This window comes from Rana temporaria, chromosome 1 (genome assembly GCF_905171775.1).
Source record: "Rana temporaria chromosome 1, aRanTem1.1, whole genome shotgun sequence".
Taxonomy (NCBI): Eukaryota; Metazoa; Chordata; class Amphibia; order Anura; family Ranidae; genus Rana; species Rana temporaria.
In genome coordinates, this window is record NC_053489.1 from 611,855,448 (window position 1) to 611,878,466 (window position 23,019).

General features: G+C 43.7%; 1 protein-coding gene across 1 annotated transcript in view; it reads left to right on the forward strand.

The window, feature by feature from the left end:
- POLR1A (RNA polymerase I subunit A) overlaps window positions 1-23,019 on the forward strand; it is a 178,089-nt gene that overhangs the window by 110,182 nt on the left and 44,888 nt on the right. The window contains exons 25-26 of the mRNA XM_040335240.1: window positions 717-884; window positions 9,350-9,485. Of these exons, the coding sequence (XP_040191174.1) occupies window positions 717-884; window positions 9,350-9,485 (304 nt within the window). The remainder of the gene's footprint in view (window positions 1-716; window positions 885-9,349; window positions 9,486-23,019) is intronic.

A 23,019-nucleotide genomic window follows, 5' to 3' on the forward strand; every position in this document is an offset into this window, starting at 1 on the left:
GAGGTGCCTCTAAGTGTAGCAATATGGTTACATTTAATGAAGGTACAACATTTACCAACTCGCATGGTTGATGATTAAAGGAGGCACATCTAAGTATGCAGGAGTAAAGCGATCCACATAGACCATCCTCTTCACGGCTATCAATCTGCAATCGTGACCGGGAAGACTACCCTGCAGTAGAGCGTTTTGAAAGCGAGGCTTAAACCACTCGTGGAAGGGACGACATCAATGGCGGTGAGGAGAATGGTTTATGTGAACAGCTTTACCCCCGGATCCCTGCATACTTGGATGTGCCTGTCATCATTAATCATCAACCATGTGAGTTTCTAAATGTTGTACCTTCAGTAAATGTAACCATATTGTTACATTTAGAGGCGCCTTTCTTCTATTTTATACTTAGTTGTGACATGACGCTTCTCTTATATTAGGAAAAATGTGCTTGTCTTTCAAAACGCTCTCAAACCAAGGTTTTATTGTTTGTCGTTCCATCTTGCCCACAGCCTCGAAAGCACTTTGGAGAAGCTCCCAAAATATATGTAGCCAGTCTGGTCGGCACCATGTACCATCTGAAAAGGGCCTTCTAGTTTGCCTCTATAATAGAGGTGTTAAGTGATGTGGAAGCTGCTTGGGCAATCGATTGCTACTCCTAGTTTCAAAGTTTCCTTAAGAAAATGATTTTATGGTGATGACTAAAATCCCCTTTTTTGTGCCTGCAGATTGAGGACGTTGCTGCAGCTGAAGTGGCAGAGAGCGCTGTGTGATCCCGGGGAGGCCGTGGGGCTTCTGGCAGCTCAGAGTATCGGGGAGCCATCTACACAAATGACACTAAACACTTTCCACTTTGCTGGCAGAGGAGAAATGAATGTCACGTTGGGTATTCCCAGGTGAGTGGTGTAGTGAAAGCCTCTATTCATCATCTGTATTGTAATTTCCACACATTCCCGCCATAATTCACTTTCCTGATGTCTCTTTACACAGTGGAGTCAGATTATATAGGAAAGCTCTCCGTTTATACTCGGCTGTGTTTGCTATGGCTTGCTTTTTACAGTCCAGTCATAAAATGTGAGGCAGGCTGTGAATCTTGGAGTTATTATGTGTTTGGAATAGAGATTGTTGCCTCACTTCGAGACTCCATGCACACTGGGTTAAAATAAAGTCTGTTCTCATATAGAGCATTTTTTGTACAAAGTTTAAGGCTCCATGCACACTGAAGCTGATAAACTGCAGTTTATTGGCTTTTTCTTTTAAAGCCCATAAACTGAACTAGGGTTGTCCCGATACCGATACTAGTACTTGTACTCGCGCAAATGCTCCCGATGCCTGCCCTGATACTTTTTTTTTTTTTTCCCCCGGAGAGCTGGTAGAGAGGGGATGGAGTGTGGGTGGAGAGGGAGCGGAGCAGAGCAGTCCTCGTATGGAGGAGAGGAGAGCCGCTGCCGCCTAGTCCCCTAAGACGAAGCCAAGTCCAGTCCGTCCCCCGTCCCCCCCGCCGCGCCTCATGTATAGACACTTCCCTTGCCCAGAAACTTTGATAGACAGATCACCCGTCCCAGGATTGGACGGGTGATCTGTCTATCAAAGTGCCCGGGCCAGGGGGAGTGTCTATACATGACGAGGCACGGCGGGGAACACATGGCTATTCAAATGAAAGCTGTTGTGTTCCCCAAGCGCAAATTAACTAGATGTCGGCCGCGGGGGGGGACGGGACGGGACTTGGCTTTCTCTTAGGGGACACAAGGCTGCATCTAGGGACATGGCTGTATTAGGGACTTGGCTGCATTAGGGACTTGGCTGCATTAGGGACTTGGCTGCATTAGGGACTTGGCTGCATTAGGGACATGGCTGAATTTAGGGACATGGCTGAATTTAGGGACATGGCTGCATTTGGGGACACAAGGCTGCATTTAAAAAAAAGTATCGGTAGTTGGTATCGGCGAGTACATGGAAAAAAAGTATCAGTACTTGTACTCGGTCCTAAAAAAAGTGTTATCGGGACAACCCTAAACTGAACTCTATGTTAGCCTATGTGCCCGTGCACACCTGGCCGTTTTTTAGTGTTAATGAGTTTATTGGCTTTTTTCTGAACGCCCGAAATTTGCGTTCAAAGTGCCGTTTTTCGGTGGGAAAAACCGCTAAAAGACGAGAAACGCTCATGAACGCTCAAAACTGCTGGCACCAGCGTTTTTTTAGCCTTTTTTAATCCATTGGAAAAAGAAAAAAAAAAAAAAAGCTACACTGAGTAAAGCTATTGCAAAAAAGCTAAAAAACATTGAAAGGCTCCCTGCAAAGCTACTGGCGTTTTTTTATAGCTTTTTTTTTAGCTTCAGTGTGCATGGAGCATTAAAGAGTTTTTTTTTTTTCTGCTCCAATCAGAAATGCTAACCAGAAGGTTTTTTTTTCTTCCTGCCTCTAAACATTGAGCTCAAAATATGCCTCTAAACGTCCTACTGTGCATGGACATATATGATTACATTGAGCTGCTCCCACAGGCAGAACACAAAACTCCTGTAGAAGCAACGTTTTTTTAAGCCAGTGTGCATGGAGCCTAATGCTGCGTACACACTATCGGATTTTCCGTCGGAAAAACATTGGATGGTTTTTCCGACGGAATTCCACTCAAGCTTGGCTTGCATACACACGGTCACACAAAAATTCTCTGCACTCCTCATTCCTCTTCTGTCCGTATAGGGATCTCAAAAGCTATCTTTTTTTTTTTTTTTTTTTTTGTATCTTGTCTACAGGGCACCTGCAAAGCTTTATAAATGGGGCAGATAAGGGCACACCTCTGCCCCAAGTGCAATGCTGAAGAGGCAATCTAATACATATGTTCTGAAAATGTCCAAAACTGTTTAGATACTGTTTAGATACTGTTGTCACTATTTCTTCAGTATTTGCCACCTCTATATGGTATGACTCGATGGTCTGTCTCCTGGGTGCCCTAGATGAGTTTTATTTACCTCCTATCTAAACTACTGTTTTATGTCTCCCTTTATGTTGCTCGTAAGCAGATTGCCCGGTTGGGGCTTTCCCCACACTCCACCACTCTCTGATAGTGGATTCCCCAGGTTAACGCTATGATAATACAGAAAAAAACTTACCAGCATCAAAATGCCCCTAAAAAGTGTACAAGAATTTGGAAACCGTGGCTAAACACTCCAGGCTTTGCACACTTCCAGCTAATTAAGGATAAGCTTTTGCAGATCCAATTGATCTTTCGTAATGAATCAAGGGTAGGGGACCGCCTATGGGTCTGTGACCGACACTTAATCAGCTTTTTTTGTTAGATTGCACAACTGCCTTATGCAACTGCCTTGCTTAAAGCAAAGCTCCACTCAAAAGGGGAAGCTCCGCTTGTCCCCACCCTCCCCCTCGGCGGCCACATTTGGCACTTTTTGCCGGGAGTGGGTACCTGTTTTTAAAGGGTATCCACTCCCACTTTTGGGTAAGATCGCCACACTGTGATCCATGACATTTCCAGCCCTTCCCCCTTTTCCCGGTGCCTTATGGGACACACAGCGGTCTCGTAAGACAGTGGGACCATTCAGAAAGCGGCACTCACACATGCACAGTAGGCACCTGCACCGATACTGATTGACAAATCTGCTAGGGGTGTAGACATCGTGGCATCCCTGGACAGGTAAGTGTTATATTAAAAGTCAGCAGCAACCCCCACATGCTGTATTAAAGTGCACATAAACCCGATTCATGAATTTTGACCTAAGCACATATATCTGTAGTGCTTACTTATCTCTCTCCAAAGCCCCAAGTCCCGTGTCTTTCTGCTGCTCTATTCTTCTGTTATCCGACAACCGAGATAAAACCAGCCTGAAATTTGTGTCGGGGTGGGTGCTATAAATAAATTGGCAGAGAGCTGATCTGTTCACAGCACAGCTTCCTTCCTCTGTCTATGTGAAGCGGGGTTCCTTTCCTCCAATCAGCTGTCACACTGTGTATGCCCAGACTTCACTCTCAGTGCTGAACAGGAAAAACATTTTTTAACATGATGTGCACTTTCTTTTTTTTTTTTTTTTTTTTTTTTTTTCTTTTTTCTTTTTTCTTTTTTTTTTTTAGAGAACTATCCTTGCCTTCCTTCAAAATTATTGCAACCACTGCTGCTATAGCTCCACTACTAGTTTCAAATTCCGATCCCAATCCATTAAAATAATTACACAGCCTCGGTATCAGGATGTTACTAAATCTCTTATAATAGAAGGTGGAAAACCCGTCCGGTCCTGGGCTCTTTCCACCAGTGGTGGAATTTATGGCCCTTTTTATTTCATCCTCGGTTATGGGCCGATCCATGGTCAGGCTTTCCACCTCCTCTAATCTAGGAAGTCCTGCATTATCAAGGAACTCTCGGGTCTCCTCCTCCCTTTCCCCTGCTTGCCGACCTGGGTGTTTTATTGTATATAGGTCCTCGTAATATTTTTTAAATGTGTCCGCGATTTCGCAAGTTGCGTGAACCAATTTCCCATCTTTACCCTTAATTTTCTCGATATAATTCCTAGCTTTCTTTTTTTGAGCCATTTTAGCTAAAAATTTACTTGGTTTGTTTCCCCATATGTACCTCTCTTTGGTGATGCAGTTAAGTTTATACCTTGCTTCTTGTTCCATGATCTCCTTGAGTGCGTCTCTTTTTAGAATTAAATTATGGTAGGTCGCTTTTGATCTCAGCGCTTTGTGTTCGTGTTCCAGGGTCTCTATCTCTTTCCTTAGGGTGATAGCTTTGCTTTTTCTCTCTTTTTTTTTTTTTTGCACCCTCGGCAATTAAGATCCCTCTAATAAAGGCTTTATGCGTCTCCCAGAGGGTTGCGCTGGTAATCCCCTCTGTGTCATTCGTGCGGAAGAATTGTTTTAATTCTGCCTCCACCCTACTTCCCCCTCCATCGTGGATCAGGCTATCATCCAGGCGCCACATCGGCCGCTGTCTCCTTTGCGTAGTTAATGAAATTTTCATAGAGACAGGGGCATGGTCCGATATAGTCATAATTCCAATTTCTGTCTCCGTAATAGCGTCAATCAACCTGTGGTCCGCCAGGATGTAATCGATCCTGGAGTATGTTCCGTGGGGGGGGGAGAAAAATGTGTAGTCATGTTCATTTGGATGGTTAATCCGCCAGACATCTACTAGTTGACAGTCATGGAGCTTATGTTTGATTCTCTGTAAATGTACATTTTTTGTCTCCCTCCCACGGAACGTACTATCTTCTGTTGGATTCAAAACAAAGTTTAAATCCCCCATCAGGATAGTAAATCCCTCGGCAAAGTTGTTCAATTTTCCCAGAGTTTTATTTAGATATTGGGTTGGGTGTGCGTTAGGGGCGTATATATTGGCTAAGGTGTAAATAATATTTTCAATCCTTATTTTGAGAAACAAGAATCTCCCATCTGGGTCAGTCATCCTTGCCTCCAAGGTAAACCCGAGCCCTCTTGTAAACCCAATTGCAACTCCCCTTGCACGTTTTGAGATGGAGTCGCTGTAGAACCAATTGGGGTATGCCGGGGAGTAAAGCTTAATATTAGCATCCAGGGTCAGGTGAGATTCTTGGATAAACACTACATCCGCTCTTAGTTGTTCAATCTCTGCTAAGACCTTTAGTCTTTTACCTACAGAGTTTAATCCCTTTACATTATAGGATAAAAATTTTACTTCTGTCATTTCCCATAACTAAGTCCCCTCCTTAAGCAAACAAGACTTTTCAGGCTGATCCCTGGGAGCCATAATCCCCTTCCCACCCCCCTCCCCTCCACTTCCCCCCCCCCGCCCCCCCCTACCCAGGCCAGATCATTGCCCCTGAACCGTAGGGATCCTTGGTATCCCCTACCCATCGGTTCTTGTGGATGAGGTGTGACACCCCACGCCCCTCCCTCCTGTTCTCACAGGGCCAGATCTTATGTGGGAGGGGTTATGGATCTGCCCTCCTTGTGCCCTTCTTTATTCACCCCCCGACCCTCTCTCCCCCCCCCCATCCTGTAGAGTCGCCACGTTCACAACCGCCCCTATGGGCGGGCTATTATCTAACAACTATTCCACCCATCCTGGCAGTTCTATGACCGGCATGTCCAATTTATGGCAGAATCCTGCAAGTTCCTCGGGGAATATTAATTTCGCTGACACTCCCTCTTTGTGCCCTATCAAGCAGGCCGGAAAGCCCCATTGGTAGTTTATGTTGAGTTGGCGCATCTGTTCCAAAAGAAGTTTTAGGTGTCTTCTTCTGGCCAGGGTTTCCCAGGCCAGATCCGTGAAGATCTGGATCTCCCTGCCATCATAGGATAAGGGAGGTTTTCTTCTCAATTTTGTCCAAATTCTCTCTTTGTCTTCAAAATGTCTAAACCTCACAATTATATCCCTGTGCCAATTCCCTCCTCCCTCCCTCATCCTCCCCACACGATGGACCCGTTCTATTTTGAGGGGACCTTCCGAGGCATTATCAAGGAGGGGGAGGAGCAAATCATCGAGAATTTACCTCAAGTCTTCGCCCTTCTCCTCCTTGACAGAACGTAATCTTAAATTTTGCCTTCTATTGCGGTTCTCTTGGTCTTCGAGACGATATTGCAGCCATCTCTGATTTTGTTTCATAGCCAAATGTTGAATTTTCAATTCATTTAAATCCCGGTCCTGTTTTTCTATTTTTTTCTCGGCCTCCTCTACCCGTTCCAAAATATGAAATAAGTCCGTTCTCAATGTACTGATTTCCTCTTTTATAACATTCTCCAATCCCTTTAACATTGCCGCCATTTCGCCCGTAGTTGGGATGTGAGAGTCCAAGCTATGTTCTTCCACTTGGCTAGCTACATGCTCCAATTCTGTTAAGGTATCTGCTATTGGGGATGCTGCCCCCCCTCCTCCCTTTTTGTTTACCCCCATTTTTTCTGTTTTTTTAATTGGACCTGGGCTCTTTGAGCTCCCGCCCGGTGTCATGTAGTGTCTAATCGTAGTGGGGGAGGGGATATCCTTTGGGGCTTTCGAAGCAGCCCCCCTTGTTGATTTATTCATTATATGTTTCCTTGTCGCTCTGATGCGTTTCCCCAGTTTGAGCGGAACGTGAGGGGTCTCGCACCCCCCTCCCTTTTTTTTTTTTTTTTTTCAGGGCAGGGCAGTTTTTGTTGCTCACTGAGGCATGAGTTCCTAAGGGTAGGAAAGGTTTTTTTTTTTTTTTTTTTTTTTTCCTTAGTCAGAAATTGCCACCCGACATTAACAGAAGTTATTAGGGGTTCCGGGGATTGGCCCGTTATCCTCAGATGGGCATTGGGGAGGAAGGTCAGCCTCTCTCTATTTTTAGGAGTGTTGCACTCCCTAATTCAAAAAAAAAAAAAAAAAAAAAACCCTTTCTTGAGGGATTCTCGGCGTATTCCTCTAGAGTATAATAAGGCGGACTACCCACGATCCCCCCCAAGATTGCTCTCCGCTTCTCAGGTTTCTGATGCCCTGGGCAAACAAAATAAACCTGCCCGATGGGCCAGGCCGAACCCGGGGGGTAAAAACTTCACAGGTGCCCCTGCTAATGCCTCCGTTCAGCCCCCCCGTAATTTGGCAGCTCCTTTCAAGGGTGGGAACAGAAGTCTCCTGATAAGCTGAGACGTTTACACCTTGCACCCGCGTTTTTTTTTTGTTTTTATTTTTTAATTGATAGCCAGCCTTATTTTTTATAATTGAGAGAGTTTATACAAAGCCCCCTGCTGTTCACACCCATGCTCCGGGACAACTCCCTTTACCAAGTTAATTATGGTTTGCGGGGGTAGGTAATGTCTCTGGGGTAACAGATACACTTCCGCTCTCCCACCCAAATCTATATCAACGGAGTTTAAGCTGAGGCCCCATAAACCTATGGGCTATGAATACTTAAGTTCACATATAAGTACAATATGAGGGGGGGAGGCAGAGAAAAATACTGGTGCAGTACAATGTTCCTACTGTAGCCACTATTATGCTATGCAGAATATAAGCAGTTACTCAGTTCATCCTTGTTGATTACTTCCACACGTTAACAGTATGCATATGCAGGGCCACTAGGAATAAGGTAAATTATCCCAGCATTATTAATACCTATCCCCAGCCTTCAGGGTATTAGTCCTTGCTCCATGGGTTTCACTGTTCTGGTCTTATGGGGAGACATAGAAAGAATAGGATCCATATTACCTTATAGTTGCCCAACCAATGGGATATCCTGTACTCACTGCCGAGAAGAGGGGGGAGATAGGCAGCAGACAGGAGTGCTGCAAGTGGGAGCTTCCTGTATTCAGCCCGTCTTGTGGCTAATCTGCTGTCTCCCGGAGAGGCACGGGGGGGGGGGGGGGGGCGGAGGGTGCAGGCTATCGGATGGCGGCGAAAGCTGGTCTTTTCCGCTGTAGGAGGGCTGGCCCCTCGGTGAGCTCCCTCACTGCGGCGCGATCGCTGCACATGGAGCACCGCCGGGTCTAGGTCCCTCCATCCTCCTCCAGGTCAGATCCATAGCGTGGGCCGCCGCTCCCTCAGACGTGCGTGCTTCACGTGCACCACGTCATGCTAGCGTCTCCTGGATTCACCCATCTGTGCGCTGATGTGCACTTTCTAAACCATATAGCAAGCTGAAGATAGCAGATCGACATGTAAAATTTATGTAAGAGGATTTGTTCTATCACTGTGTATCATCTAAGGGTGTTCACTTCATTGGGTATATGTAAGGGTTTACATTCACTTTAAATCTAGGGAGGAGCAGTGCTTTCATCTTGAATAAAGAGGTGTGCTTGGACTATAGAACACCCCTCGTCTTATCTCTGTAACCGGGCTTGTGGTCTATAGTTCACTGAGAGAACTTGCAACAAGCCATCTCCTAACACAATCATTTTGTAAATGAAACTAACATGGCAGTTTGATGCACATGGTAGCCATCTAGTTAGGGTTTGCTTTTACTTTTACCTTTTTTTGTTTTTGTTTTTGCCCTATTAATTTTTAAATGTCTCTGCTTCTGATCACCTGCAGCTTCTTTGCAATCACTTGTTGTCTATAATTACTCCATTGGAAGTTGTATGTTGTTGCTAAGAGCAGCTGTTCTGTAGTCTCTACTGGAAGTGAAGGGTGACAACTCAGGAGTACAATTGGGAGACCGTGACTGTTGTCACTATATAACCTGGTTCTTCTTTTGAAGGGTCACTAGGTATTTTAATGAAAGCTGTAGATCGAAATAAATTGAGAATTACTTTTGAAACAGCATTAACATGTTAACGTTTTAAAGAAGAGATTTAGTAACGAATAGGCAGTGCTCTGACACTGTAGAAGTTGTGATGGGGAGGATGGGGGTTGTACATAACTGACCAGTTTAAGCAATGCGCTGAGTATTTGAAATTATCCTAATATTTTTTTTTACAGGCTTAGAGAAATTCTGTTAATTGCCAGCTCCAATATTAAAACTCCTATGATGCGCGTTCCTGTCCTAACCACCAAGAGAGCCTTAAAGAGGGTGCAAGCCCTGAAGAAAAGGCTCACTCGAGTGTGTCTCGCAGAGGTGAGTAAACAGATTAAATGTTATTCGTCAAGACCTTTTGTATATCATCCCTGTGCTGCCTTATTAAATAAACCCGTTATAAAAAGAAAATATAGATTTTGGTTACCGTATTTTCCAGCGCATGAGACGACCTTTTACACCTTAATTACACTGCCAAAGAGCGGGGGTCGTCTTATACGCCAGGTGCAGTGGCCGCCAGATGGATGTGAAGCCCGCCGGGTGCTCGGTAATACTGTTATGTACAGTATGCGCCGCTCAGCCAATCCTGGTGGGCGATGCACTCTATTGCTGAATACAGGGCTTGTTAAGCCTGCTCGGATTGGAGCAGCACGGGCTGATGATGGCACAGCCTCTGCCAATCCAAGCAGGCTTTGTATTCATTAATAGAATACAATGCTTGCCGTGATTGGCTCAGTGCTGTATACTGCAGAGTATCACCGTTTTCTGCACTGTACTTGCCAATGGAGGCTAGTAGACTGTGGACTTTAATTACCAAAAGTGGCTGCACCTAGAGGCAGAAGTGTCGCCGTTTTCTGGGCAAACTAAGCCAGGAGAGTGCAGACCTATAGATGGGGTCTGAACCCTCAGCCTGCCGGGACCAGAGCCATCAGGAGAGAAGCTAAGAGGATCTGCTGCAGTGCCTGCTCACCTCTACCATGAAGAGACCTCCATCCAAGTCTTCCAGAGCTGCCTTCAGAGATTGGGCTTGGATCGGAGCTATGAGACTGCACCCCTATGTGAGGAAGGGGGTAGTCTTATACAGCGATTATAGCCAAAAACAATGTTTTCATTGGAGAATTAGGGGGGTCGTCTTATACGCCCGTTAGTCTTATACGCCGGAAAATACGGTAGTTGTATCTAAAATACAAGCTTTTTTATTTGGTTAGAGTGGGGGGATGTTAGAATGCCTTTTTTGATGTTTTGTCCCCTCTAGGGAGACTCAGTGAACTACATAAAGTGTGTTAGCCATTCCTACTCTATCCAAAACTGGAAAACATTGGATATACAGTACTTCAGCTTTTTAATTTGTGTGAAATTTGTATGTTTTGTAATTATGTAATGACAGGGGACCTCCATGTCAGTTTTGCAGTGCATTGGTTTTCTATGTAAATCTAGCTCTGACTGCATACTTTGTGGCAGCCTGTCTATAACTGAATTCTGTCCATGACTGGCTCAGTAAGCCCAAACTATGCTACTGGGTCAAGCTTTGATGGTTCTTAAACTTTCATATGCAAATATAGAAAATAATCGGCTAGCTAAAAGGTACCACATCCATATATTTCTATCTACCAAAAAAACATTCTATATTGCGGACTTTACTGGTACCAGAGAGAGACGGTCACAGACGTATTAAAAAAATTATATATATTATTACAAAATTGCAATAATTTTTTTTTTTAAATATAGAGAATTATTTTCACTTACAATGTAGGCCACATTAATTAATTGCCACCAATTATCCTTGCTGTGCGATCCAAGGGGTCAACACGTTTCACAACCTGCTTCTTCAGGACTTCCTTGGCTTAATGGCAAAGAAATGGCCTACTCAAAAAAGAAAACGTACATAAGCACCAAATCATGTAGTACACAAAGTCTTATATATAAATTATTAAGCATATTCTGTCAAACTTACACATCACTTTAAGAGTATAGGTTTATGGTAACGACAGGACATTCACCGTGGGTATAAGCGTGCATCTCAAATGAAGATTGCAGTTAATAGAAATATGTAGAACTTGGAAATGCCTAGATGGTATGATGCAGGAGGGAGGAGTCTAGGAATGGCGCGGTCGGAGCGGAGGAGTTGCTAGACGGGAGCCCTCGCTCTCCAACCCTGCGCTGAACGTGGAGACGTGAAGGGAAGCGAGGGGCCCGGACCTCTCCCCGCTTGATCACCTCCCCCCCTCGGCTCAGAGATGCTGTTCCGGTGCTGTAAATTCACCCCCTTCTTTCGGATCCCGGCTGCCTGAGATTCTCCTGGCCTGCAGCGTGGACGGCGTGGACGGCTCTTCCTGTGTTGCGGTGATTGAGGCTGGCAGCGCAGAGCGGTGAGGACGGCGCTCGTAAAGCCCAAACACACAGCACACACAGAGCGGGAGGGGCTGCAGGGAGGGAGGTGAGGTGAACTGAGCCCTTCGTGAGAGCAGAGCAGCTCGTGCGCTCGGCGGCCCCCCCCTCCCCCGTTCTCTGGGGTGCGCGTACAGCTGTACTAAGTCGCGGTGGACCGCGGCATGTGGGCCCCCACATGGGGAGCAGAGGCTGACAGGAACGAGACCCAGCACCTCGTAGCTCAAGTATCCCAAAGCTAAAGAAAGAGATGTGTGTAAGTAAGGAGCTGGCTCCAAGAAGATCTCCAACAAGCGGGTAAGATTTAAAAATGTTACACCAGTTGTTTCTTCAAGGTCTTTTCAAAAGCAATGGACCAGTGAGCACACCATATTCATCAGTATGAGCACATACGAGCGGTGAGTACAACGCTTCTCTCATGAACTATTATCAATGAGATACCTGCAATAGAGGTGCTAATGTTTCTTATGAGATTGGGATGAAGAGGAGAAATTGGTGACATAAGCGACATGTGTTTAGCAAGATAACCACCAGGGTGAATAATCTATATCTGTCTGTCGGAGGTCACCTCCATTTTCCATTTCTATTTTTTATTCCGATAACGCGGACATTTGGATATTTGAGCACTGGGACACTTCGATAATCAATTTATATTAGAATTTGAGAAAGTTTCAGACAGAATAAACAGGCAGTAGTGGGTGCGCGCGAGTAAATGTTATATGCAACCTGAACAGCTAAAAGGCATATTGGATATACATGTATGTGGCACCCAAGATTTCTTGAGAAACACGCTTAAAAAGCCTGCCAGCCGGATGTAAACCTCACGGCTCACAGCAATACCTTATTGAAGGAAATACACTGAGATAAAGAGTGCTTTGATAGGCATTGGGAAAAAAAAAAAGGGGAAACATCGGTTAAAAAAAAAAAAAAAAAATGTGTAGCTCAACTCAGTAGAAAAGTGCTGTGTAGACGCGAGACCTATTCAAGTGACGGACTCAGTAGGATCCTCTTGGGTTATTACCCCCAAAACTCCCTGCCAGCTCTGCAATCTCAAAAAAAAACAGAAAAACCTCTCGGAGCTCTGTTTTTTTTTTTTTTTTTCCCTGTCCTCTCCCCCCCCCCCTTTTTGCTTTTTTCTCCCCTCTATTAGAGAGAGAAAGGGGGTTCACATAGACTGGTATGCCCCCCTGGGTCAAAACGAAATTATTATAAAACGTCTATAAACCTCTGGTTGGCATATTATGGGCGCAACACGGGCACAGTAAAGAGTGGTTGTAAACAAGATTACTGTAAAACCAAGAGGGGTGTAAGATGACCACAAGGGGAAGGGGAGCGAAAGGGGGGGCAATCCCAAAGGTTCCCCGGTTAAGTCAAAGCCCAGGCCCGATGTGTAAATATGTGACACATGGGACAAATGGAGATAACCAGCCCGTTGAAAAACTACTAACGGGTAGAGGAAGCCAGGTAGAAAAAGATAAGAAGAGAGACAAGAAAAAAGGGGCTACCAACACACTGGCAGACTTAGAAACACTCTCAGAAACATTTTTAGAGACTAGATCTGACCATGATGGAGAGAGTGAATTAGAACAGGGAAATAAGGAAGAAACCCAGGATATGACACTCCTACCAACAAAAAGGGAAATGGAGGGAATGTTCGCTGCCCTAGAAAGATCAATCAAATCGCAAATGGAAAGAATGGAGAAAAATATGGGGCATATATTGGAAAGAGTTGAAGAAGTAGAGAAAAAAGTCGACTCAAATGTAACCTCAGTTAAAAAACTAGAAGATGAAATAAAAGCATTAAAAATCAATCAACGAGAACAGGCGTATAAAGTAGAAGATCAGGAGAATAGAGATAGAAGGAAGAACATTAGAATACGCGGAGTCCCAGATACCGCACAAACTGAGGACTTGCCAGAAATAATAAAGAAAATTTGTAACCCAATATTAGAAAGAGAAACAACGACCCCCCTAAGAATAGAACGAGCGCATAGGATAAGACGAGCCAGAGAGAGATCACAGGATTATCCAAGAGACATTATTGTGCGATTTGAAAGTTGGGAAGAGAAAAACCAACTTTGGAGAAATTTGAGAGGGAAGTCGCCATTGGAATACGATCAACATAATATCCAAATTTACCAAGACCTGTCCCAAGAGACGTTAAAAAGAAGAAGAAGTTTAAAACCATTGTTGGGGATCCTACAAGAGCAAGACATTCAGTACAACTGGGGATTCCCAGCATGTTTGATAGGGAGGAAAGATGGGACTTCGGCAAGACTGAGGTTCATCGAGGAAATACCAGAATTTTGTAATAGCTTAGGCATCCCAATACCAAAAAATCAATAATGATCTTGTCTGCCGGAGAGGAGGAGGGGGGAGGGCGGGGGGGGGGGAGGGGGAGGGCCTAAGATAGTAAGCAACTAGCAGGGGATGGGGGAGAGGGGAGACCCGGAGAGCACCCCTTCACTTAGTAAGCCATCGGAGTGGGAAAGGGGAGGGGGGAGACCCAGAAAGCGCTTCTTCACCACTTCCCCAGTATAGGGAGATAGGAGACCGGGCTAAAATAGAACGCCACCTCAGCCTGAGGAGCAAAAGAGCGCCAGGAGCGCCAAATAGAAAAAGCTCCAAATGACCAGAAGGTCAGGGATCGAAGGGGGGGAGGGGGTGGGGGGGAGAAAGCCCCAAATGAAGAACAAGGGGGCAAGATACGAGGGGAGGGGGGGGGGGGAGGGAGAAGGAAGGGGGAGGAGGAGTTTGGGTGGGAAGGGAGAGGGGAGGATGGGGAAGGGGGCGGGAAAGGGACTCAGATCTGTGTGTCATGTAGCAGGAAAGAACATATATATCCGAGAAAGACAGAAAAGGGAAAAAAAAAAAAAAAAAATATGACAAACATAAATTTTTTAACATACAATGTAAGAGGTCTTAGTTGCCCTGAAAAAAGGCATATGGTATTAAGAGAAATTGAAAGGTATTCCGCCGAAATCGTTTTTCTGCAAGAGACACACATAACGTTGGATTCTAATGTTAGATTGTATTCTCGGGCAGTTCCCATTTGGTATTATGGGGACTCCCCAAAGAAAAGAGCTAAGGGGGTCGCCATAGGAATAGGGAATAATATCTCTTTTACAGTAGAAGATAGGAAGGTAGACCCGGACGGTCGTTATCTGTTCCTAAAAGGAGTACTCCAAGGAAAAAAATACACGTTAGCAAATATATACTGCCCAAATAACCAACCATATAAATATCTGAGGGGGATCTTGAACGCTTTAATGGACTTTAAATCAGGACATGTAATACTAGCAGGAGACTTCAACCTCTCAATGGACTATCAATTGGATAGTACATCCGGGGCTCAGAGGCGAAATATTAAACAGATTAGAATATTAAGAAAAAAAATGCATGACTACTGTTTAATAGATCCTTGGAGGATTACACATCCAAATAAAAGGGACTATACCTACTATTCTTCCGTGCACGGAACATACTCAAGACTGGACTATATAATGGTAGACCACGAGTTACTGGAAGAGGTAGTCAAAACTTCAATAGGGGTAATCACAATTTCAGACCATGCTCCTGTAATAGTGGAAATTAGATTCAAAGAGATAGAACAAAGAAAAGGATCATGGAACTTAAACGAAGAACTTATAGAGGATATAGAGGTAAACAACATAGTGAGAACGGATTTGGATCAATATTTCACCCTCAATAACACACCTGAAGTAAGGGTAGCTACTGTATGGGAGGCCCATAAGGCATACATCAGAGGGAAACTAATCTCAATAGGAGCAGGGAAGAAAAAGATAAGAAAATTAAACATGAAAAAATTAACAACTGAGCTATTTGAACTGGAGCAAATGCATAAAGAGCGAGGAGAAATCGAAATATACCAAGAAATTGTTGTAAAGAGGACCCAGCTTAGAGATCTTATGAAGTTTGAAACAAGAGACATATTCAAAAATGTTAGAAAGGAGAGGTATAAATGGGGGAACAAACCAGGGAAACTTTTAGCTAGAATATCTAGAGAAAAAAAAAAAAAAACTACATAGAAAAAATAAAAAACCAAGACGGTCTTATGAAATATAAGACGTCCGAAATCGCGGAGTCCTTCCGGACTTTCTATAGCTCACTATATTCAATAAGAACTAATGAAACCCAAGAGCAAGAAAGGATGAGAAAAAAGAAAATCAAGGAATACTTAGAAGAAGTGAAATTACCAAAAATTTCCCAAAACGACATTGAATCCTTAGAGGCCCCAATAACTCAAGATGAGCTACACAGAGCCTTCCGGGAAACACCGTGTGGTAAGAGCCCAGGCCCCGATGGTCTGCCGATTAAATATTACAAAACATTTAAAGAACTTTTGATCCCAGAGATGTGCAATTATTTTAACAAAATAGGAGAGGAAGAGGAAATAAGAAAAGAATCTCTATTGGCAAATATTTCTATTATCCCTAAAACGGGAAAAGATGGAACGTTGTGCTCCAGCTATCGACCAATAGCATTGTTAAATGCAGATCTGAAAGTATACGCGAAAATATTAGCAACTAGGATAAAAATTTTAATGCCGCAATTAATAAATCCAGATCAGGCGGGCTTTGTAGCGGGCAGAGAAGGAAGAGATAACAGCATAAGGACCCTGTTACTGTTACAACAAGATCCAAAAAAGAAACCCCCAGTCGTACTCATGTCCTTAGACGCCGAAAAAGCATTTGACAGAGTCGACTGGGGGTTTATGATGGAAACCTTACAAAATATAGGCCTGGGACCAAGGTTCATGAAATGGGTAAAGAACTTGTATAGTCACCCGACGGCAAGGGTGAAGGTCAATGGGAGTGTGTCGTCTGTGTTCAACATGGAAAACGGAACCAGACAGGGTTGCCCGCTCTCGCCTCTCCTATATGTAATAGCCCTGGAACCGTTGTTAGCAAAAATCCGGGAAAACCCGGGGATAGGAGGGGTGAGAGTGGGAGATGAAGAACACAAGGTGGCGGCGTATGCAGACGACATACTCCTATACTTGACCAAACCGAGAGTCTCCCTCCCTAATGTCATAAAGGAAATAAAAAGATACGGTGAACTCTCAAATTTTAAAATAAACCCGATTAAAACAGTAATTTTGAATTTAGGGATAGATAAAAAAGAAGCAGAAGAACTTCAGAAAGAGTTTCCATTTACATGGGAAAAAGAAGCTATAACGTACCTGGGTATAAAAATTACATCTACAGTTGAAAAACTATACTCGGCCAATTTTGTCCCCTTAATCAACGACATTAATCAAGACCTGAAAAACCTAGCAAAAAAACATATCTCCTGGATAGGTAAGATTAATGCGTTCAAAATGATGATATTACCGAAGATAACATACAAACTTCAAATGCTCCCAATAAAAATACCGCAAAGCTTCTTTAAAGTAATTAAAACAGTAATTTTGAAATATATATGGGCAGGAAAAAAGGCTAGATTAAGCTATTCATTGCTGAGCATGAAAAAAAAAGGAGGGGGGTTGGGGCTCCCCGACATAAAAAGATATTATTTTGCTGTAAACTTAGCAAGGTTGGTAGAATGGACAAACGCACACACAAAAAAAAAATGGGTACGTATGGAAGAAATATTAAGTAGGACACAATTAAATAGAAATATATGGATACCACCGAAAATGAGGGAATTGAGCACGAACACACATAACATAACAAGGAACGTATTTAGAATATGGGACACAATATTTAGACGGGAAAAATGGGAGTATAACTCTCCATTAACCCCATTAGCAGGCACAAATTTTTTTCCACCAGGAAACGGAACACGTTTAGGGAAGCACCTAGGGGAGAAAAAATTAAAAGATATTGTCACACGTGGAAAAATTAAACTAAGACAAGAGATAAAAATAGGGGAAAAGGAACAAAATATGAGTGAATGGGAGTATTTGCAGTTAAAACACTTTGTGAGTACACTACCACAACCAATTAGGGAAGATAAGACACTATACCCAATAGAAAAAATATGCAGCATGGATAAGCCCCTGACACATGGAATATCAAAGGTATATGGGATACTAACAGAACTCGAGATTCAAGACACACTGCCTTTCTTAGAAAAATGGGAAAGCGATATCGGTAAAAAAAATGATAAAACACAAATGATAGGGGCAGTATACAATCATGCCGCGGACATTACCACCATAGAAGCAAACTATAAATGTATGGTGCGATGGCACCTGACCCCATCAAGAATGAGTAAGATTCATCCAAGAAATTCAGAGCTATGCTGGAGAAACTGTAAACAAAAAGGAACAACTCTACATATATGGTGGGACTGCCCGAGAATCCAGGAATATTGGAAAGAAATTTTGAAATATATTGTAGAAATAACAGGGGAGACGATTCTATGTAGCCCGCTGCCCTGTCTGTTTCATGGAACAGAAAAAACAAAAAAACAATATGGAACAACTCTGGTCCCAGTTTTATTAAATGCAGCCAAGGCTCTGATCCCAAAAAATTGGCTACATCCAAAGAGGCCATCAATTAAAGAGTGGATAGAAAGGGTGGAATACATAGAAGAGATGGAGTATCTTGCCAGCAGAGAGACAGGAGAAGAGGACAAATACAGGGTGGTTTGGGAAAAATGGAAAGTATTCAAATCCTCAGAAATGTTCGCCCAGGGAATGATAGAAGCAGATAGCTGAGAAATCATAAAGAAGATTACAAGGCACACAGATCTGGAGGGGGAGGGAGGGGGGGGGGGGGGGGGAAAGGGGAAAAAGAAAAGGGGAAAAAAAAAAAAAAAAAAAAAAGGGGTTGGGACTAACTAAGTTATACTAGCAAGGAATGCAGTCAGACTTGTTACTTGTTAAGCGGGGAAAGATTAATTAACAGTTTAAAAATGTCAAACCTGTAATGGCAAAAATAAAAAAAAAAATAAAAAAAAAGAAAGGAACTTAATCATAAGAAAAGGAAAAAAAAAAAAAAAAAAAACCCCCACGAATGATGCGAAGCCGCAAGAGAGACGCTAAGGGCGGGCGAACCGTGAGCTAGCCTCTCCACTATATGTGAGCAGAGTCTGACGTGAAAAAAAAATAAAAAATAAAAAAAAAAAAAAAATAGAAATATGTAGAAGATGTCAGACAACATATTGAGCAAATATCAACTTATTGTTTGTACAAAACCCCCAAAAAAAAAATACAGCGCTGACACTGACACATCCTATAGTGATAAAATGTCATATACCAGGTTAAAAAAAATAAGTATTGAAAGATACTTATTACCGGAGGTATATGAATTAAAAAGGACAATTGGTAGAAAATGGCTGACACACTGGTGCTGGCAAGGCTGCTCCTTTCATATGTGGGCTGGAAATCCACAATCTGTAAAATAGGAAGGGAAGAAAACGACAAACCGGCATAGTGTAGCACAATTTATTAAATAAAATACCATACAAAACAAATGGCACTCACAAGCGGGTGAGGGGGAGAGAGAGGATAGAAGTCTGCAGTGGATAGTAATGAGCTGGGAGCTGTGTGGTAGTCCTTGGTGAAGAAGAAAGCCGGCCGTGGTGGGGAGCAAGATGAGCCTGGAGTCCCTGCAGGGAGACCAGCAGTAGGCTGCCCTGTCTGGCTATGATGAGATAGAGATAGATATATATATATATAGATATATAGATATAGATATATATATATATATATATATAGATATATATATATATATAGATATATATATATATAGATATATATATATAGATATATATATATATATATATATATATATATATATATATATATATATATATATATATATATATATATATATTATAATATACAGGGCTTTTTTTCAGCAGGAACTATGGGGAACTCGGTTCCACCACCTTTGGCTCAGGTCTTCTGCTCCTGCTCACTACTATCACTTGGTAACACTGAAGTCCAGCTTCTGCATTTACAAGTGATGGCTTATTTCCCAGTAGCTCCCACAGGTCAGATCTCCTGCACAGATCCCACTGAGTGCCAGATGGGGACAAGGGAGATACAGAACAGGTGCCCAGGGTTTAGTGCAGTCATGGGCAGGAGAGGGTGCGTGGTAGGCTGCACCCTCTGTGGTCTCCATTTTTTCTCTGGTGACCAGTTGTTGATGCTCCTAATGCATGATCTCCCCCTTGCAAGTGACTGTAGTATAGTATTCTGGGGGGTACTACAGCCGGATGGGTGTTTCAGCTTACTAATTCAACAAAGGTAAGACATATGACAGATGGTGGACTTTTAAGGAAGGGGGAGAAGATGAGGGCAGTAGAGGGAGGGAGTTGTATGCATAGGGAAGCAGTGGCATCTTAAGAGCATTATAGGCCCCCGGGCAATACAGTGCACTGGGGCCCTGTCTACACAATCGTGCACGAGAATTTACTGACAAAAATCATGAAATTTACTGGCAGAACCATATTTTTTTACTGGCACTGCAAAAAAAGTACCTAAAATTACAGTTTTACAAATTTCTTCATTGACTATAACCCAGCCTGCTCAGAGTTTCCTCTTACATCAGAGTCTGCAGGATTCCCCCTTACAGTGAAAGGGAACTCTTATGTAAAGGAGAACGCTGCAAATCATGATGTAAGGGGGAACTATGATGTGGAGGGGGACTCTGGTGACCAGAGACCACCTTATATCAGAGTTCACTGCTTTCTCTTTACATCAGAGTTCCCACTTACATCAGGGTCCTTGCACTGTAAGGGGGAATCCTGCAGACTCTGATGTAAAGGGGAACATCCGGAACTCTGATGTGTGGGGCACTCTGGTGACCAGAGACCACCTTCCTTAGAGAAAATACATCAGCAACCACCCGCCCCTTAGACTGGCCTGACGGCGCTATCACTGACCTCCTCTCAGGTGCAACATGCATGGTTCAGTCAGATGGCTCCAGCTTGGCTGCTCTGGTTTTATCCTACTGTCTCCTCATGTCTGACTTCTCCCGTGACCCCCATCCCGGCGGCGCTCCCACTCTTGACTCCTCTTCAGACTCTTCCTCAGAGACTGTAGACATGATACAGTTCTGCTCTCCACAATTTTTTACTGGGGTCGCTGGGCAGCCAATGGGGGCCCCCCAGGCAAGTGGGGCCCCCGGGCAACTGCCCAGCGTGCCCAATGGAAAAGACAGCCCTGTAGGGAAGAGCTACTATTTGATGCCATTTGGCAGGTGTGTGGCGGGCATGGTTGAGTTCCTGCACCTATTCTCTGAGAAAAAAAAAGCCCTGTATGTGTGTGTGTGTGTGTGTGTGTGTGTGTATATGTATATGTATATATATATGTGTGTGTGTGTGTATATGTGTGTGTGTATGTATATATATATGTGTATATATACATATATATATATACACACACACACACACACACACACACACACACACACACACACACATATATCTCTCTCTCTCTATCGCATGAATTTTGGCTAGATACAATTACGTTGGCCGCTAGGGGCGCTTCCGTATATTTCCGTGTCGAATAAGCAAATGAGCTAGATACACCGATTCATGAATGTACGTGCGCCCGGCGTATTGATTTACGTGGTTTACGTAAGGCTTTTTCCGGCGTAACGTTACCCCTGCTATATGAGGCGTCGCCAATGTTAAGTATGGATGTCGGGACAGCGTTGAATTTTTCGTCGTTTGCGCAAGTCGTACGCGCATAGGGCTGTGCGTAAGTTACGTTCACGTCTAAAGCATTGACTATTTGCGGCGTAATTTGGAGCATGCCCACTGGGATACTTTCACGGACGGCGCATGCGCCGTGTGTTAGGAGCGTCAATTATGTGGGGTCGCGATTAATTGGCATACAACACGCCCCCTACCAGCCTACTTTGAATTACGCGTGCTTACGCCGGCCCATTTACACTACGCCGCCGTAACTTAGGACGCAAGTGCTTTGTGAATACTGCACTTGCCTCACTAAGTTACGTCGGCATAGTGCAAATGGGATGCGCTACGCCAGCATAAAGAGACGCCGCCGTACGTGAATCTGGCCCATAATCTGGATATGCCATCACAGCCACACAGGGCAGCCTGCACGTATATAGACATGATCGCAGTTGGAAGCGCCTATTACACACTTTTTTTTTTTCAACAAATCTTCCTGCAAACAAGGTCCATCCTGTACTGTGTATGAGCCACTGTTGGTGTTCGGGCCAATTCACACGGACTTGTGTTATAATGCATGTACACTTCCATCCATTTTAGTCAGGTTTTAACACACACCGATGTATGTTGATGTCCGAAGTGCACCAAACTGCAGGATATAATAGAAGTCTATGGCTAAGTGCAGCAAACCTGCTGGAAAGCTGCAGGTACACTAAACTGCACCTGCGGTGTAGTTAGACCGCAGCACATCAGTGTGAAAGCAGCCCTACACTATAATGCCCAGTGTATTGCTTCACAATGGCCTGAAAATCTCTTCTTTCCTGCTGCTGGTACCACTCTGGAGACCGCTAGCTGGCATTAGAGATGGAGTGCAGTTGGTATCGCTGCACATGGGACAGGAGCTGGCACTACAGAGGAGGCATCGGCTTGTGCGACTCTTGCTCCCTACTACAGCTCCAACTTTACAAGTAGTCCCTCTGCACTGGATAATGTTTGATGCACAGCAGCCACATATCTGGAATATAAAATGTTAGGGTAACATATTCTTTACATTTCAATGTTTCAGCAGATCCTTGTGTTAAAGCAACAGCCTGTTTATTCCACAAGCTTTGTTCTGAAATAACACCTTGCCCAACAGTGGAAATATTCTGTAAAGACTTGTGCAATAAAACAAAAGGTTTCTCTGCAATTAAAGTTGATGCCAGCCGAAACGTATTTCTGTTAGAGTGAGGAGAAGGGTTGAAAGCTGTGCGTTTTGCCTCCCTCAGGGGAGGCAAAGCGGAGCTAGATTAAATGCCCCAACTACGGCGGGACATGTGTTCCCGGCGGGACGGGGATAAAAGTGGCACTGAGGCAAGGATGACCTTAGTTAACGGAGCGGATCTTGGGGGATCAAGAGAGGGTAAAGGAAGAGGGATAAGACAGAATAATACAGAATAATTGAATCATATTTTGGTTTTAATGCCCTCCCCCGGTCATACACGGGGAAGGATATGATGAGAAAAGGTCTTGCTCTCTCCCTTTCTTTTTTCCTCTTTTTTTTTTTTGTTGGAATGATAGATTGATGTCTGTTATATATGAATTGAAGGGACGAAACCAGAGGAATGCCTCTTAGGTTATTGTAAAATTTCTTGCTTTGCTGTTTAAAATCAAATAAAGGAAAATTGGAAGAAAGCTGTGCGTTTTTATTTTTTTATTAGGCCTTGAATGGAAAATTTTCCTTCAGTCTCTGTCCTGGTGAGAAATTGTCACCAGGACAGGAGGTGAGGGAAATGCACAGGTTTTGATATTTTCCCACTAAAACAATTATTTTTGTATTATGAACAAAAATGGAAAAGGAGTTATAGTGACT